The following is a 16,595-nucleotide window of genomic DNA, read 5'->3' on the forward strand; positions in this document are numbered from 1 at the left end:
GACACTCGGACAAGATGTGACAATGTAGAGGAAGTGCTGGGCTGCAAATGTCTGAGGAGAACCGAGGCATTAACGACGAAATGTATCCAAACTGGAGGGAAATTTACACGCAGGAATAACTGAATTAGCCATTCACAGGACTTCAGCAGTCTTCATCTTGGCCGTAAGCTGGTTATGGACACAAAACAGCTGCTGCCGGTGGAGGAACCTATCCTTTTCTTTACTTTTTTTTTGTTGTATTTTCAGAGGTCAAAGAAGCAGTCTATGCGCAGCGGCTTTGCGGTGGATTTATTTTATTGCCAAAAATAAGGAACCAACAGATACAGATACAGATGCAAAGTGTTTGCATAAATACCATTTCATGTACAATTTTTATTTCTTTAGTAGGAGTTGGTATATGTTTCAAAATAAGTAGGTCAAGACATAATTGTGAAGGAAACAGTTTCGAGGCTCCACAAGACAAGAACGTTCTGATTACCTAATTCATAATAAAAACTACTACTAAAACATCTTTAATAAAGCATTTCTCTTAAGAACCTTTTGCTTTAAATTTGATTTTGCTTTAATCCTTTCGATTTTCCAAAACTATCCCAAAAGGACCTCTCTCTCTCTGCAGCTCATAAAGCGCCATACGAATGCGCATTTCATTTGATTTGATTTAATTTTATTGCCTTTTCTGTATGCTTCACTCCATTACTGCTTGGCTGCTCCTTGTTGCCAAATAAAAACAAAAAAAAAAAAAGAGGAAAAAAATATATAGAAGAGCCGAGTGAAACAGGATATGCCACTTTGCATTGGAATTAATTTAATTTGATTTTTATTTATTTATTCCAATGGGAATTGGTTTTTGTTTTAAGTCAAGTCAACCAACCAAGCGAGCCAATTTACAAGACCCAATATATACAGCTATATATTTTCTATATTTAAATATAGGAATATATATATAAAGTATATATAAGGTATGAAGTGAAAAAGTTACTTATATTGAATATATCTTGTATATATATCTGTTATTTTACCACTTTAATCTGTGGGAAATATTGAAAGAATCTTATCCCATTCGATATGAAATCAGTTAGATTTAAAAGGTTGCAAAGACCTACAACTACAAGACTTTAAAACATTCTTACTGCAATCATGTCAACTCTAAAAACTTCCCTTCAAAGGATTTAGTTCCTTAATATATAGATTTATATTCTTGGCTTGTATACGATTTAGTTCCTGTCTTCAGTCAACTAGTACATACCAGCTTTTCTTATCGGTTACCATACTCTTTTTTGTACCTTCAAGAGGCAAGTGTGGCCCCACAAATGACTGCCAATTGCTGGAATTCCTCATATGGTGGGAGGCCAGCCATTGTACATCTGTCAATCTATAACGGCAAGCATTCATTCACAGTCTCCTAGTCTCCTGGCTCAAATATTGAACTTCTTTATCCGAAAGGGCTTGAGCCTATTTGTCTGCGTTCTGTTTTTCGGGCTCTGCAAAGTCAAGTCGATGCCGTTTATATGGCCAGTCATGTGGCACGCATCATCATTTATCAAGCGGCCTCGGCCACAATTCGCAGGGCTGAAAACAAGCCAAAAATCATCGCCAAACTCCCGGAGCACCCGGAAACCTCCGATTCGCCCACTAAAGTCGCCGTCGCCATCGCCATTTTCTTGTCGCTGTCGCTGCTGCTTTTTCTCTCACTCCTTGGGCTCCTTTTGGCTATCCTGTCTCCTGTGCTTTCTTTGCTACTTTGTTCTCGTTGTTGTTTTTGTTGTTTTTGTCGGCGCTTATCTTGAGCGTTTGTCATTGATACACAGTGGGGCACAGAGGGACACAGTGGAACCAGAAATAGGTCAAGCTGGAAATGAATCGATTTTCAATGAATCGATTTTTTCTAACAAATTTAACAAAATAAATTGATTTAAATCGTTTAAAATCGAAATATAAATAAAATTAAATCGGATATAATTATTAAATATAATATATACACAATGTACTTTGTACTTAACTTTTCCACGAGTTTGCATACACGTATAAATTTTTCGATTAAAACGATTCCAAAAATTTAAATAGATTTATCGATTAATTGATTGATCGAATCGAATTATAATAATTTGTAACCGACATTAACCCAATTTCACAATTATTATCAAAATTATTCCCAATAATTACCTTAATAATAAATAATCTTATAATTATATATATAAATATTAATAATAATCATTAAGTAATACAAATACTTTCCCGATATATCTGCATTATTCCACTTTTTCTTCAACGCTTTCCACTGTCATTCCGGCAACGTTTGTTGGTGCTGTCACGTAACGGTTAAATCTGCATGAAAAATTAATGCTGTGTTGTTGATACGGGAAAATAGTGTGGGGAAATTGGAAGGGAGACTGGGTGCGTTTCGTTTTGTATTGAAATTAGCATTGTGGGGGGAGGGGATTGGCGGTGCCATTAGTCCACCACTTGTAATCTGTCCACTTACCACCCACAACTTTCAGTTACCCAATTTAGTGCTGTCCACTTTTCCCACATTGTTTACAGCTGAATCTTATATTACCCACAAGAGTAATACCCATACTCGCACCACTGTGATCCTTTTAGATATATTTTCCTGATATTTTGGACCATTATAATCGGAAAAGAGACAACAAATGAGAACTCTGCTATATTATGCACATATGTACATACATTCAACATTCAGGATTTTTTTGGGTTTCTAACTAATTTTTTTCACTCTGCTTCTGGACTATACTACTAACAATAAAATTGGCAAATACATCAGTTATTTCGATACAATCTGCATTCAGTAGCTGGATCGCCAGGGGGGGGTTTGATAGTGAAACTGACGGCGGGGTGGCTGCTGCTGACGCTGATGTTTTCCCGCCGATGTCTGTGATTGTGCCTGCTCGGATTCGTCGCGTCGCTGCAACAGCGTGGAAGCACCTCGTCGCTCTACTGCTGCCCCACCACCTCTTGGGTCTCCTCCATCTGCTTTTGGCCTCGATGTCGCTGCTGCTACTGCTTTTGTTGCAATCAAAGCTCCTGGCGCTGCCTTCGTCTTCTGCCTGAGCGATGGCGTTCCGCCCGCAGTCAAGGATGCTGCTACAGGAACTGCTGCAAGGCCTGGCATTACTTTGATGATCATCCCAGGCGTTACTAGAGAGCTGAGCAGCGGAGGTAGCCCTATCTTACTCATTGCCTTTACCGGAGATCCAGTGGTCACGTTGCCTCCCTTTCCCAATCCCGACATCAGTGGTTTTCCTTCTGCAGTGCCCTTGAGAACGTTACGGACCGTCGGGTCCTGGCGGCTCTGCAGCCTCGGTAGCTGGACGGGTTGTAGGTCTTCCTCTGGGAGCTGCTGGTTGAAGTGAGAGTTCGAGTCGAATTTTCGGCTTGGTTTCGGCTTCGGGCTGAGCTTCTGAAGACACTGTGCCTGCTGGTGCAGGGCCTCTACCTTCAGCATCTGCTGCTGGGTGCGGAAGGCACGCTTGTAGGCCAATACCTGTGGACCAGTCGAAAGGTTAATGTTATCAAATGCCATTATATAGTAGGATGCGTAACGCATATACATCCGAAAAGGAATCTTATGGCGTTACGCATCTTACTTCATTTATATTGTCTTTGTTTACACCTGCGAGGCACTCGCCGCCAGCAGTGGATTGCTACCCTTGAGCTGGGCGGACGTCTTTTGTGGCAGAGATGACGGAACAGTGATGGCTCTGGTGCTGTGCACCCACTTCTGCGGGCCCAGGTTTTGCTCTCTCTGCTCCGACTCCTTCTCCAGACTCCCCGACTTCTCAGGCTGCTTGTGTGGAATTTTGTTAATCGGATGCCCTGACGTCAGGTCATCCTCGGCTGCCGGGAAGTAGGCCCGATGGCTGCCGCGGCTTAACCGGTTGGTGGTCCCGTTGGTCCCTTTGGCCACCCTCAGCCTGGCTTTGGGGCTATCCAGCATTGTCATCATTTGGGGCTTGGCTTTGCTCTTGACCATGTCGAGACAGAGGGGCATGTCCTCATCTGGAGAATCCACCTCTAGAAGACGTTGCTGCAGTTGCGCCCGTCGCCTGGGAGCGCATTCGACACGAACGGACTTATTGTGTGCAGGATACAACCTGCATTCCTCGGCAAATGCTTCGGAAGCGGCTTCCGAAGGATCCGCCGAAGCTCCGTTGAATGAGGCCACTACTGACGATCGCTGGGACTGTGACTTGGTCGTTGAAGACCCTCGCCAATCGGTGTTCCTTGCTCCTTTGATGTCGCTATATGCACCAGAATTTGAACTTATCTTTTGGGTAACTGCTGCCAATCCCCTAAACTCTGGGTTCGTTGGCCGGGAGTTGGTTACGTGATTCCTGTTCAGTGGGCTTGCCTCTGCACACCGCACGGCTGACAGAGGCTGACAAGTCACTCTAAGGCGGGAACTGTCTGTTCTTGAGGGCTTGCTCCTTGGAGTTTCCTCTCTACTGTCTGTCCATTTGGCTGCCGCTCTTCGTCCAGAATTGAAAGTTGTGCTGGGCTTGGCATGTCTGAAATGGCGCTGGGCCACAGCGGATGCTGATTGTGATGAGGATGAGATCACTGTGCATTGGGGGATTGTGAGGGGCTCCTTACCTGAACTCTGTCCCGCTGACAAGGAGGTTTGCGAGCTGGTATCCAGACTAGATCCCCTTGTTCTCCGTGAGGTAAGATCGTAGACCTGCTCGGCATCTGGCACATCTGGCGGAGGCAGTGGGGACTCCAACAGACCACCCCTGGGCACCTCCAGGCTGCGGCTCCTTTGCATGTGGTTCGCATATAGGACATTGCGGGTGCTGAGTGGTTGCATTAGCATATGCTGATTCTCCTCCTGCCTCCCGCCGATGGTGTTGAGGCTGGAGCTGGAGCTGGTGCTGCTGCCTTTGTGCAATCTGCGTTGGTAGCCACCGCCTTGTGGACGACGATCGAAGGCGTAATTGCTCACCGGGCCATCGGCGAACTGAATGTACTCGAACTGATTGGCGCGATCACCTGGAGAGGACAAATGGTATTCATGAAAAGTACCGAAAATACAGAGGGGATTGGCTCTAACTCCCACCTAGAGTGTGGAAGCGGAAGCGCACCGTCGGGGGCTGACGGATAACATCGAGTAGGTTACCGCTGGCGCGTCCGTTTCCGCTTCCGGACGTCATCAGGTGATGGCCCAACTCCGAGCTAGTTCCCTGCCCCTTGACGGTATGGTTGACCATCGAAATCTGGCGCTTCAGCGTCTCGTCCACGGTCATCAGGGTGTCGGACTCTCCCATGGGTATCAACGCTGCATTAGCCAGAGTGGTCTTCTCGATGGCCTTCATGTGCTGCTTGCGGCACGGTGGCATCTGGCGCCCCATCAGCTTGGAAATCGAGTTGCCCATTCCAAGGCCCTTGGGCGGCGGAACGCTCAGGGACCGTGCACTAAACAACCCCATATCCGTGTCTAGCCGGTGTCCGTTGGCCACCTCGATAACCCTGCTGCCCCGTCGGCCCATCCTTTTGCGCTCCCTCTTCGCAATCGCTCGGCTCCTGCGCAGGCAGCGCGGCAAGGTCTCCATTACGAGCCTGTGCTGGGAAGGCTCGCTGCTGGCACTGGAGCAGCTGGTGGAGCTGCTGTCCCCCAGCTCCGACTGTTCGTAGACCGAGTACGGACGAGCCCCACTGGTTGATCTGGCCATATCCGCCCCGCCCACTGAGAAGGACAACGAGCGCTGGCGGCTCGTTTTCATCACCGTGGGCAGTCGCTGACCAGAGGCGATGCTGGCCGCCTGGTTCACCTGCAACCGGTGGATACGCGAATATTCGTCAGCATAACTAGGCACCGGCTCCATCTTCTTCGTCTTCTTTGCTTTACTCCCCGGGCTCGCATTATCCTCCAGCCGGAGCAAGCGATTGTGTCTGTTGTCTGGAAGGGATGTTAGAAGGGGTTAACAGCCTAGTCGATCTAGCCATGTACGTTTCTGTGCGTTCTTAAAGGAAATAGTCTTATTACAGCACCAATTTTTGCCTAACAGCACTGTGTTGGTCTTTTTCGATAGGATAAATTACAGGGAGGTGCGTTTTTAAAGCCAATTTAACTTATGCTTTTTTTTTCGATGTGTTAAGGTTTCGGGATAATAATAAATAAATAAAAAAAAAAATAATAATACAAAATAAAACGAGTAATAATAACACCATACTTAGACCTATTTCTTGGAGTTTAACCATAACTTATGCATACCGTGGGACATGCCTGAGCAGCCGCGTTCGTAATACGACCTGACGGCACTCTCGTAGAGCTCGCTGGTGTTGCGCAGGAACCATGGCTGCATCCGGCCATTGCCTCGGATCAGGCGATTCAGCTTTTCGGGCTTCATTGCCCAGCCGTTGGACCCAAGGGCCTTCGCCGAGGTGTCGGTTGACAAGCGGCGGCTCTCTCGTCGTGCCTGGGAGGATCACTATACTGGAACTTGAATAATTTTGCCTTGAAAAGTTCACCAAAAACCGATATATGTATGTACTTGTGGAATTTTTATATGTATGTCTCTGAGACCACTTTTAAATTGTAGATGTAGAAAATGGACTGACTAAGGATGTACTAAAACATGCCGCTGCGTGAAAGCCTTAGCCCGAGTAATTGTATATATTGAGAAAAAAAAAACAAAATTCCAAATATATTCCGCGTGTTAAAGCAAAAGTTAAAATAATTAATTCATTCCGGAAGTTTTCAATTTTGTTATAAAGTCATAGGGTTACTGGGTTTGGGCGGAAAGGTACGAACTGAAAAGAAGTTAAAATCACTTTTTCTGCAAGTTTAAGATTTAAAAAAAATGTTGAGCACTGATAAATATCACAGGCTGTCACTTGAAACAATCGTGAATGCTAATGAGCGTAGCTTGACTCCTCTGAAACCCACCGAATCCCTCTGAATCCCACATCCAATCTGGCTCCCGGGGGCTTATGCACAGATCAAATCCCCGGACTCGTTCGGGACACGTTCCATCCGCTTCAACCGTAACTTAGTTGCATAATTATGTGTGTTTCAATCAAATTAGCCCACACACCGGACATACGTAATGCACCCATGCCTATGCCCTAGCCCCTGTCCCGGCCCACCCAAAAACCCTCTGCAAACACCCATTTGACATTGATTTATCAGCGACTGTCAAAGTGGCTTCATCTGCCCTGATCCCTCATACCTCATGCCTCATGCCTCATACCTCATACCAGCTTCGCCCGCAGGTCGTGGTCGAGGTAAAAAAGTAATAATTAGCCGCAGTGATGTGATGATGTCCGAGCCCCCACTATCTCTTTTCCCGCCGAATCGATTTTGAGCTTGGCCAGCATCAATTTGTCAAAGTTTTGCTTGAAAAATGAATGCTGGTCGTTCGATGGATATGCACTGTAAGAAATCATAGAGTACTTTTTTGTAAAGTCCTTAAAAAAAGACAAAACAAAACAAAATAATAAATAAGTACGAGACTTGAACCCACAAGAAAGGGCTTAGGATAATGATTTGTAAAAAGAATTTATTTTCTATCAGCATAAAATCTTTTATAAATTGCTAAAGTCTTTTTAACTAGTAAGATGCATAACGCTCTTACAAGATCTAGATCGTTTGTATGCACACAAGAGAGCGGTCTCTCTCTCTCTCTCTCTCTGATAATAGAGCCTGAAGCTGCCGTTACGCATCTTATTATGCTTTATTACAACATAAATTTTTTCGAGTGTGCACTTTATTGGCTAGGTGGCGGAATGGCGCTAACGGCTCGACGCTCGAGTGCGTGTGTTAGTCCGTGGCAGTCCTCTGCCAGGGGAGCCTGCTCGTTGACCAGTCCATTGATTATGTTGTTTGCCTGTTGTTACCACCGACCCTGGCGCACCGCTAACATCCCGCTGGCAAAAAGTGCGCAAAATGGAAATGGATGGAACGCAGAATGAGAGTATACGGATGCAGGAAGCCAAAACCCGGACCCGGACCCGGATCCGAATCCGGAGCAGCTGCATCTGATCCCTGGCTAAATGCATTCTGTGCGCACGAATGCAAAAATTGATTTTAATTCAATTACAGTGCATAATTTATGCGTTGCTAAATCTACCACTAACCCGGGTCTGTTTCCCTGTGGCGTTTCCCTCTTCCTATTTCCATCCTGCGACCTCGACCACGTACATTTCTGCCTATGTATTGGTGTTCCGATGGCAAATGGTTGCCTACTTTTGGGTGCTTTGTTTTACTTTTTTGAACAAGAAATAGCCTGGGAAACTGAATAGTTTTAAATTATCAAGACAAATGAAATCATTAAGTTTGAGTTGGTTTCCTACCTTTTAACTTCTTTTTGCTAATTCCTGGTATTTCACAGAGTACTTATCTTACTTGTCACCTTTATCTCGCTCTTTTTCATCAAATTTTCAACTAAATTTGGGTAATTAATTGGCACATTAGTAACTACGTACAACATCCTTCCTTTGTATCCTCCGGCCACCTTTGACCTTTCTAATTGCGGCTTTCAGGAATATATAGAAGGGCAGGGCATTAGTAAAAGAAATTCGAGTACAGAACTTTGACACTCGGCCGTCCTTTCGCATTTGCCGAGAGTCCGACAAAATATGTTGAAAGCATCTTTCGCTTTTTTTTTTCGTCCTCTTTGTCAGCTTGCTCCTGCCTCTAAGCTGCCACATTAGCAAGTGAGGTGCAAAGTTTACGAGTGTCCTTTTTTCACTTCTCCGCTGCTTGTGCTCGTTCTTATTCTCCTCCTTCTCCTTCCTGCCGCGCCCCCTTCTGCTTTGCCCTCTTTGGCTGAACACGTGCTGTACCCCGGAAATGTTCACTTGGAGTGACTTCCGTTGGTTCTGGGAATGAAGGGAACAAAGTTTTCGGTTAAGTTAACTACTAACATATATTTTGAAAATTATAATTTAAAATTATTTAATTTTATTTTAAATTTTAGAGTCTAAAGACATAAAAACCAGTTACTTTTCCTAAATTAAGACATAACAGAGAGACCTGCCAGTGGGTCTGGAAGTCCTTGTTAATGGATTCAGGAGACTACAAAGTGTTTCCTATCCTGTAAAATCTATTTTCTTTAAATTTACATACAAATTTAAGAGTCAAGATCTATATTTTTTAGAAAATATATAGTGCTGAGAGGATCTTCCAGGGTATTCGCTACCTAAAGGATCATTTCTTAGCCTTCTTTCACTTGAGTTTGCTTCTGTCTGTTTGCTGCTTTGTTGTTCCTTTTATGTTGCTGTTTGTTTTGATTTTTGAGTGGAAATTATGACGAGAACTCGTTCCGTTTCGCCGGCTTTTGCTTCCTTTGACAGGTGAAAGATGGTCGTGAGGTGACAAAAGGGGCCGGGATGGAACAAGCCCCTCTGTCCATCCTGTCAGCGTCCGCGGTTGTCGCTGCGCAGTGGCCTCATTAAAATTGACATTCATTGCATTTGGGCAATTAGACTAATTGACTTTTAACCAGTTTCGGCGGCACATGTGACCCACTCACCTGGCGACTGCCGCTGAATGGACTCGTGAATTTTGCATGGCTTGCCCTTCGTTATGGCGCGATTGTGGAGCGTGTTCGTTCATCGGGTAATTAGGTTTCTGGAAATGCACGAATAATCCCTTAAAATATATAGATAATCGATGGAAAATGTTGTAGTTAGGTTTGGCCTCGGTTACTCTTACTTATTGAATAGTTTTTCCTTCCCATTATCGCTTACAGCAATTTTTTTGTGTATTAATTTGTGAAATTCAGTCGTGGATGAAGAGGAAACGATGGGATTATTACAAGAGTGAAAGCTGTGATAAGGATCAATCAACGGTATATCGTTTGCCACATTCCGGCGCCTTAAGTTGAACTAGAGATACTGAGGCAGGACCTTGTCAGGACCAAGGACTGACTCTCTGGCCGCGAACGAAAAACCGCACAGGAATGTGGCGAAAAACTGTGTGGAAAATGTGCGGGGGCAACGGCGGATGGGGATGGGTGCTATGGAAAAGCGGTTGCGGGAAAAATGCGGAACTGCAAAATGGAGATGAATGATGTGCGGGGGATTTAGAAACAGTTGCCACATGGCGTTAGTCAAGCTTAGGGATGCAAGTCAACTGCGCTTAGCGGTGCACTCACTTTGGTATAGAGGAGAGGAGAGGAGAGGAGGGGCTGGGCAGGATGGCGGGGATAATGCTGCTGCCGGAAAGCCCTGGAAAAGCCATCTCTCTCTCTCTACCCGGGCTCACCCACCCACTCACTCACTGCAGTCCGCTCTCATTCATTCATTTGCTCAGTCTGGCATTCATTCATTTCCTTGATTATGTTTCTTATCAATGATAAATGAATATGAACGTACCGTGCCGAGCACTCAAAACTGCTCCAAACTGGCTATCAAAGTGAAAGTCGACCAGCGGCAGGGGAAGCCTTGGCTTTGCCCGAAACTTGTAGCCAGATTTTTGGTTGGGTGAGAATGAACTTATGGATGGTCTTTTGCAAGATTTAAATATATTCAAGTATTTTTTTAAAAATATATGATTTAATTAAGTTTTAAAGGGTTTGAATTTTATAAATATTTATATTTTATATATATGTATTTTTTTTACATTTAAATCTACCTTCATTTATTCTGGTTATTCTCCGGTTCATTGCTATAGTTTACATTCAAGGCATATATACTTTCGATCGTTGGAAAAAGTAATACGCCACACACACTCACAACACCCTCAAATACACACACATTACATATACATATATTAGAAATCCAAGAGCTCGGTGAAGCGAGAGCCAAAAGGGAAACGGAACCAAAACTGCTCCTGATGCGGCTGCATCCAAACCTGCCACATTGCCGACCCTTTCCGGAACCTCCAACCAGCAGCCAGAGATGCCCACATCCCGAACTAGACCAGACCAGACCAGGCCCAGACCGATGCACAGTGGGGTCAGACTTTTAAAACAAGTGAGAAAATGTATAAATTTAAAAGGACTTTTTTTTAATTGAAAACTTGTGATACAAAATTGTAAATACCATAGAAATATCGTGTTAATGAAATCTAAAAATAAAGCCAGGTTGAAAACCAAATTACAAAATGATTTTAAGATCAAAAGTGTTTTAAAAGATATTGGATTGCCCTGTAATAAAAATACCAATTAAGTTGCCTTTATTGAAGTTTAAAAATTATTAAAAATAAAAATTCGATAAAGGTTTGACATTATAAGAAAGAAAGAAAAAAGATTACTTTATATATACTTCATGAATATATCTTGGGGCTTTGCTTGCTTTTCTTAGGGCTCCATTTAAAAGCTCAATTTCCGGTAGTAATAGTTCCATTTCCGGTAGTAGTAGTTCCATTTCCGGTAGTAGTAGTTCCATTTCCGTTTGATGTTGCATTTATGGAGCACGGCTTGCAATATTCCTTTATACGACGTAAATTACAGAAAGTTTTCGTGTTATCGAAGAAGAACGTTAGAAAAGTGTTCAAATTCTGCAAAGATTTTGTTTCAGGTTAGAATCAAGTTGGTAAGTAATGCAAATGCTTACGGTTAACTCGGTTTTGCAACCGGGAAATTCAGACTTCTTGCAGAATCGATTGACCTCATTATAAATCTTATCGAAGCGGCATTTTTTGGCAGAAAGGCTGCTGGAGAAACTCCCGAAAAGGATAAGAACCACAATGAAAAGGCACATCTTTAGGATTGATTTTAGAGCACTATTGCCATTCTATATTTATAGAACAAAATTTCTAAAAGCTATATAATTTCTAATTTGTATTTAGATAACAGTTTGGTTAAGGTCGCATGATCGTGAGTCGTTTAAACTTAAATTAAGTTTTGCAAATTGGTTTTCAAAGTGCAGTTTTTTAGAGCAAAAACTAATTTGAGACCGTCACGATTTCAGCTGCAAAACTCCACCTCCATTGGGAATATGTAAATAAGTTGGTAAGTATTACTATGTGCACATTATTTATTGGGATTTTTATTTATTATTTTTTATTTACCATTATGTATTTATATTAATTTATGCTTATTTATTTTCTATGAATTTTATGAAAATTCAACAGTTTAATTTCGTGTTATTTTTTATATAAATCTCTCGAACAAATTCACCTCGCCATCACTTGATTGCCACAGCAACTTTGAAGCGAAACGTTCTTTGTGGTTGGACAGGCAGTGGGTTAAGGGGCCGTCGGGGGTTAAGGGGCAACGTCATGGCCAAAATTCTTGCTGCAAATCAGCCAGCATTGCGGGGAGGCTGGGGCTTGAACGATTCAACTGGCGCTCGGCCATTTTCCAGCACTTTAGAAATAAAATTTTTAACAACTCGTCGGGGCGGCCGCTAAGTGCGTGGACGCTTAAGCTCTCCAGAGGCGCTGGTAAGGGGGGGAGGCGGGTTTAAGCGAGAGCTTCAGGGAATAGCAGAATTGTGCAGTTGCGGTGGCACAGAATGAAAATGTTTATGCTACTTTGTAATCCCCAATACAACTCAATTCAATTATCAACAAGTTGTGCAAGAGAAGTTTTTATATGTTTCATTTCTAACGATTATTGATAGGATTCTTAAGGTAGGATTAAGGTTATGGTTAAGGTTCTTAACTCTCAACTGGGCTAGTTCTAGTATAAATTTCGTGAGGAGTTAAACTTCCTGCTAGGAAAATTGTCTATTGTGTCAATGTAAGAGAAAATATTAACATTAAACTCCCTGTCAAGTATTTTTTAAGTCTATGTCATTCAACATGTAACGTGGGGTTAGCCGGGTCGGTTTTTATCCCTCTGTTAAATTTTTTTTCAATTTGGCCGTTTTAATGTAAAAGCTAATGCTAACAGGGTCCCGGGGAGTTTCTGTCAAATCTATTCTATTCCTTAACTCTCAGTCTACCTCTACTGTTAAAGTTTCTCGAACGGATAAAGCCTAAGGAAATATGGTATGGAGCTAACGTTAACGGGGAGCCGAAGACAATCTGAGAAGTCTTTTTCGGCAAAGAAGAAAATGAGAAGATATTCAGGCCTGCTCCGGTAATCGAAAACGGCAAGAATTTTTCGTTTTCGTTTTTGAAAACGATTTTTCGATTTGAAAAACGGGCACCTTTTTCTGGCCGGAATGAAAAGTAAATGGTTTTTTCTATATGAAATCAGACCTTATTTACAAAAGGAAAAAAATAGTTTACTCAGTGGTCTATTGATGTTTATTCCACAACACCATAAGATCATTCTGGCAGGTAGTTATTTTATAAAAAATTTATTTCTGACCCCACCTCAGATTTGACAACAAAATTTTTGCCGTGTTCAGCCAGTTTTCTCGTTTCGGCGATAGGTCGATAAGTTCACCGCAAAAAGTTATCGCTAAGGTTGCCATACTGTTGGTGGAACGAAACAGACAGTTAAAAATACTTATAAAATATAAATGAATACATTAATAACTTTAAAGGACCGCCAAAATGGTTGTTTATAATTAATACTATTTAATGTGATTACTTAAATGGTCCAAATTAACCAAATAAATATTTGAGACCACCGGAATTAAAACTGTGAAAAGTGTGGCAGCATCTTAGGTGCATGAATTTGCTTAATTCTACCATTTTTTGCCTTTTTCTGGCTTAGAAAAAGGGCAATTGTAAATATAATAGGCAGTACTTTACGTTGTTTGCTTATTACCAACAACACAAGTTAGCTGCTTGAGCAGTGAGAAACGATGAGAAAACGAAACATCCGATAGCAGAAATTTGCCGAAAACCGGAGCAGCTAAAAACGAAAACGGTTCGTTTTCGCCCAAAACGAAATCGAAAAAATTTTACGATTACCGGAGCAGGCCTGATTATAACTATTTTGTTCGAAGAGCGTTGTGTTTGCCTCCGCTTTACAGTACAAATCGTCGATTAACAGCACTCTGTTGGTCTTTTTCGACGGGATAAATTTGCATTTACTACACGTTTATCTGGTAGTCAACCTTTTCGTTCAGATATTACTATAATTTTCAGTCTGAAATAATTTGTTGTATATATGTAAACCAAGGCCAGTTGCATCGTTTCCACTGACTTTCTTGACCTTCTGGCGGATGCAATACCGTTCCGCGAAAACTTTTTGCCACTCAGCTAAAATATGCAGAACGAAGCTGGGGCAGAAGCGGTAGCACCATCATCATCATCATCAGCTGCTCAGCCCTAACATCAATTACGCACACATTGCAACATGTGCCACGCCCACTCCCAGCCAAGCAAGCAACCAACCATCCCAGCCTCTTGGCCAGCGCCCTCTTGTTCATCCCTTTGATGATGGATTTTCTGATGAATTAATAATGCCGAGTGGGCGAGAGCTGCATATTCTTGCACTTCTCTCTATCGCCATGCCAATCCCCGCAATTATGTCACGCCAGCCAGGGGTTAATTGGAGGTAGAAGGAGCTGTGGTGGGGGTTAAGTTCTGTCGTCCGGCCTTATAAGGCAAAAGGCGTCGACTGTTCCCGCTCTATATTCCGTGTTCAAGTTCCAGTTACCAGCAGCATTATTTATGCCAATTGACGTTGAATAATTAGCCTTCCGTTTTTGCCGGGGCTTAAAATTGTCAGCCATCGGGCTGCGCCATTAACCCCCTGGTGGTGCTCCCATTGCCTCGGTAATTTGTGATATATGACTAGTCGATGGCGGCCATCAATATTTCCCGGGCTAATGACTCCTCCTCCGGCTTGCAGCGTCATCGCTTCGAGAGTGTGGGGGGAGGGGGTTGGCAAAGGCGGAAATGAGTGCGGAAAAGTGCGGAAAAATGCACTCGGGGGGCCAGGGGAGGAGGAGAGGAGTAGAGCATATAAAAATATAGTGGCAAAGGGTGCAAGGATAATGACCGTTATGATGATGGCCCAAATGACTAGCAGGAAAGCTGGAGATGGAACAAGTTTTGGCTATTAAAAGTCCGCCCTAACCCTAATCGATTTTTTTTTACTATTTGTGTATTTGGAATATATATAATATATAGATATTTTATTTTAAATCCTAAAATACTTTGCCAAATTAAGGAAAGGTTATAATTTTAATTTTCAAATGCTGCTAGTCGCAACTTTTTAGCCACTCTCCTCGGGGACAATCAAACGAAATGCGAAAAGTCTGCCACCGCCAAGGAAATAGACCCGGAAAAATCCAGAACAAAAAGAAAATACAATAAAAAAAGGAGAGTACATGAAAATTTGTGAAAACAGAAAGAATCTGGGAAGTAGGAAAAAAAAGTAACTCGAATGTATGGTGGGAACTTGGAGGGCAAAACATGTGAGAAACTCTTAGGGTTCATGTCCTCTGGTACTCTACAAGAGGGTTGTATGTGGCTTAAAGATTTTTAAAATTATTTGTGAAAAAAAGAAATCTATATATAGAAGTAGATTGTTTTATATACAAGCTATAGAAGATATAAAACCTATGAAAGTTAGCTCTTTTCCTATTTCTATAAATAATAACAACTTAAAATAGTTAAAATGACTTTCTTAAGCAAATAATTAATTCAGTTATTTTAAAAATGAAACCTAGAACATTTATAATAATTAAATTTATAAATTTATATAGTTTAAATACAATTTTTCATTTGATATTGCGAATTATAACTTGGTAAGGGCATTCAAAGTTCTCTACGATTCACCTTTCAAGGGGCATTTACCCCATTTTCGTTTTATTTCCCGTCTTGGGCGAGTTTTCTTCATTTCTGTGTGTTAGTGTGTGTGAGTGTTGGGCCAGGGGAATTGGCTTTTGGGCTTTTGGGTCCTGACAAGTGTGCCGAAATGTCCCAGACATTTGTCATGCCTGCGTGAGGAGGGGCCTAGCTGTCAGGCGGCGGGTGTACGAGAGTGTGTGTGTGTGTGTCCGGGGGGTGTGTGTGGTGAAGCAAAAGTCACACAGACACATTGAATGAGCTGCCTGCCCCCCCTGCCACCTCATCTCACTCAATCAAATAGGCAGATAGCTAAATGTACCATCTACCAAAAGCTGCAATCGAGTGGAGGTTCCATTGAAATTGAGGGGTGTTCCGGTCAGTAGTTAAACCAACAGGTTTGGCCAATAAAAAAGCGAGTGTATAAAGGTGAAGGATTAACATATATTTAAGTAAATAAATTTTAAATTGTTAGGTGACAAAAGATAAGTTTCCAAATTGAATTTTATTAATAAAGCAGAGGTACCGTCATGTAACTCAGTTCTATATCTTGTTTAAAATATTTTTATTGACTTTACTCTAAGGATAAAACAAACCCTGTTCCCCTGTCTTTCTAACACCTAATTAAGAAACTCGCTTCAAAAATCCGCTTCACTTTCAACTAATCGATCTATTAACTTTGCCGTTTCAGGCGAAAGGTAAATCCCCAGAAGTCTTTCTACAAACTTCCTCTTCAGCTCCTCGAGGGCTCTGGCAAGTTTATAAAAGAGTAAATAGACCCATTAACCTGTTAATGTGGATTATCTGCCACTCTCATTTCCTCACCTTTTCCTCTTACCTGCCCCCTGCAGCTTGCTTTTCCTTGACTCTTCTTAAGAATGGAAAAACAGAGAGAAATGGAAATTATGAGGTATTCGAAGGAAATACATTTATCCTTGCCAAGATACCGGTTCAGCAAACTCAATTTAAATACTAAAGAATTTAAACAATACAA

General features: G+C 42.4%; 1 protein-coding gene and 1 long non-coding RNA gene across 9 annotated transcripts; both read right to left on the reverse strand.

Annotated features, from left to right (window-relative positions):
• Positions 1 to 2,652: 2,652 nt before the first annotated feature.
• On the reverse strand, positions 2,653 to 6,717 carry LOC108071858 (mucin-12). 8 transcript variants are annotated; one of them, XM_017162780.3, is made up of 6 exons: positions 6,230 to 6,716; positions 5,075 to 5,914; positions 4,612 to 5,007; positions 3,632 to 4,554; positions 3,193 to 3,502; positions 2,653 to 3,111 (listed from the first exon to the last, which is right to left on the reverse strand). In XM_017162780.3, exons 1-6 carry the CDS (start codon positions 6,363 to 6,365, stop codon positions 2,804 to 2,806), a joined length of 2,913 nt encoding a protein of 970 aa, XP_017018269.1. In that variant the 5' UTR covers positions 6,366 to 6,716; the 3' UTR covers positions 2,653 to 2,803. The 8 variants fall into 8 exon arrangements, with proteins under 8 accessions (XP_017018269.1, XP_017018267.1, XP_017018266.1 ...); XM_017162778.3 differs by having other exon boundaries at positions 2,653 to 3,123; XM_017162777.3 differs by having other exon boundaries at positions 2,653 to 3,132.
• Positions 6,718 to 11,103: 4,386 nt separating this feature from the next.
• Positions 11,104 to 11,675, reverse strand: LOC108071728 (uncharacterized). The gene is made up of 2 exons (XR_011445641.1): positions 11,518 to 11,675; positions 11,104 to 11,461 (listed from the first exon to the last, which is right to left on the reverse strand). It is a non-coding gene; the product is annotated as an uncharacterized lncRNA (long non-coding RNA).
• Between the last annotated feature and the right edge of the window lie 4,920 nt (positions 11,676 to 16,595).

This window comes from Drosophila kikkawai, chromosome X, assembly GCF_030179895.1.
Source record: "Drosophila kikkawai strain 14028-0561.14 chromosome X, DkikHiC1v2, whole genome shotgun sequence".
Lineage (NCBI taxonomy): Eukaryota > Metazoa > Arthropoda > Insecta > Diptera > Drosophilidae > Drosophila > Drosophila kikkawai.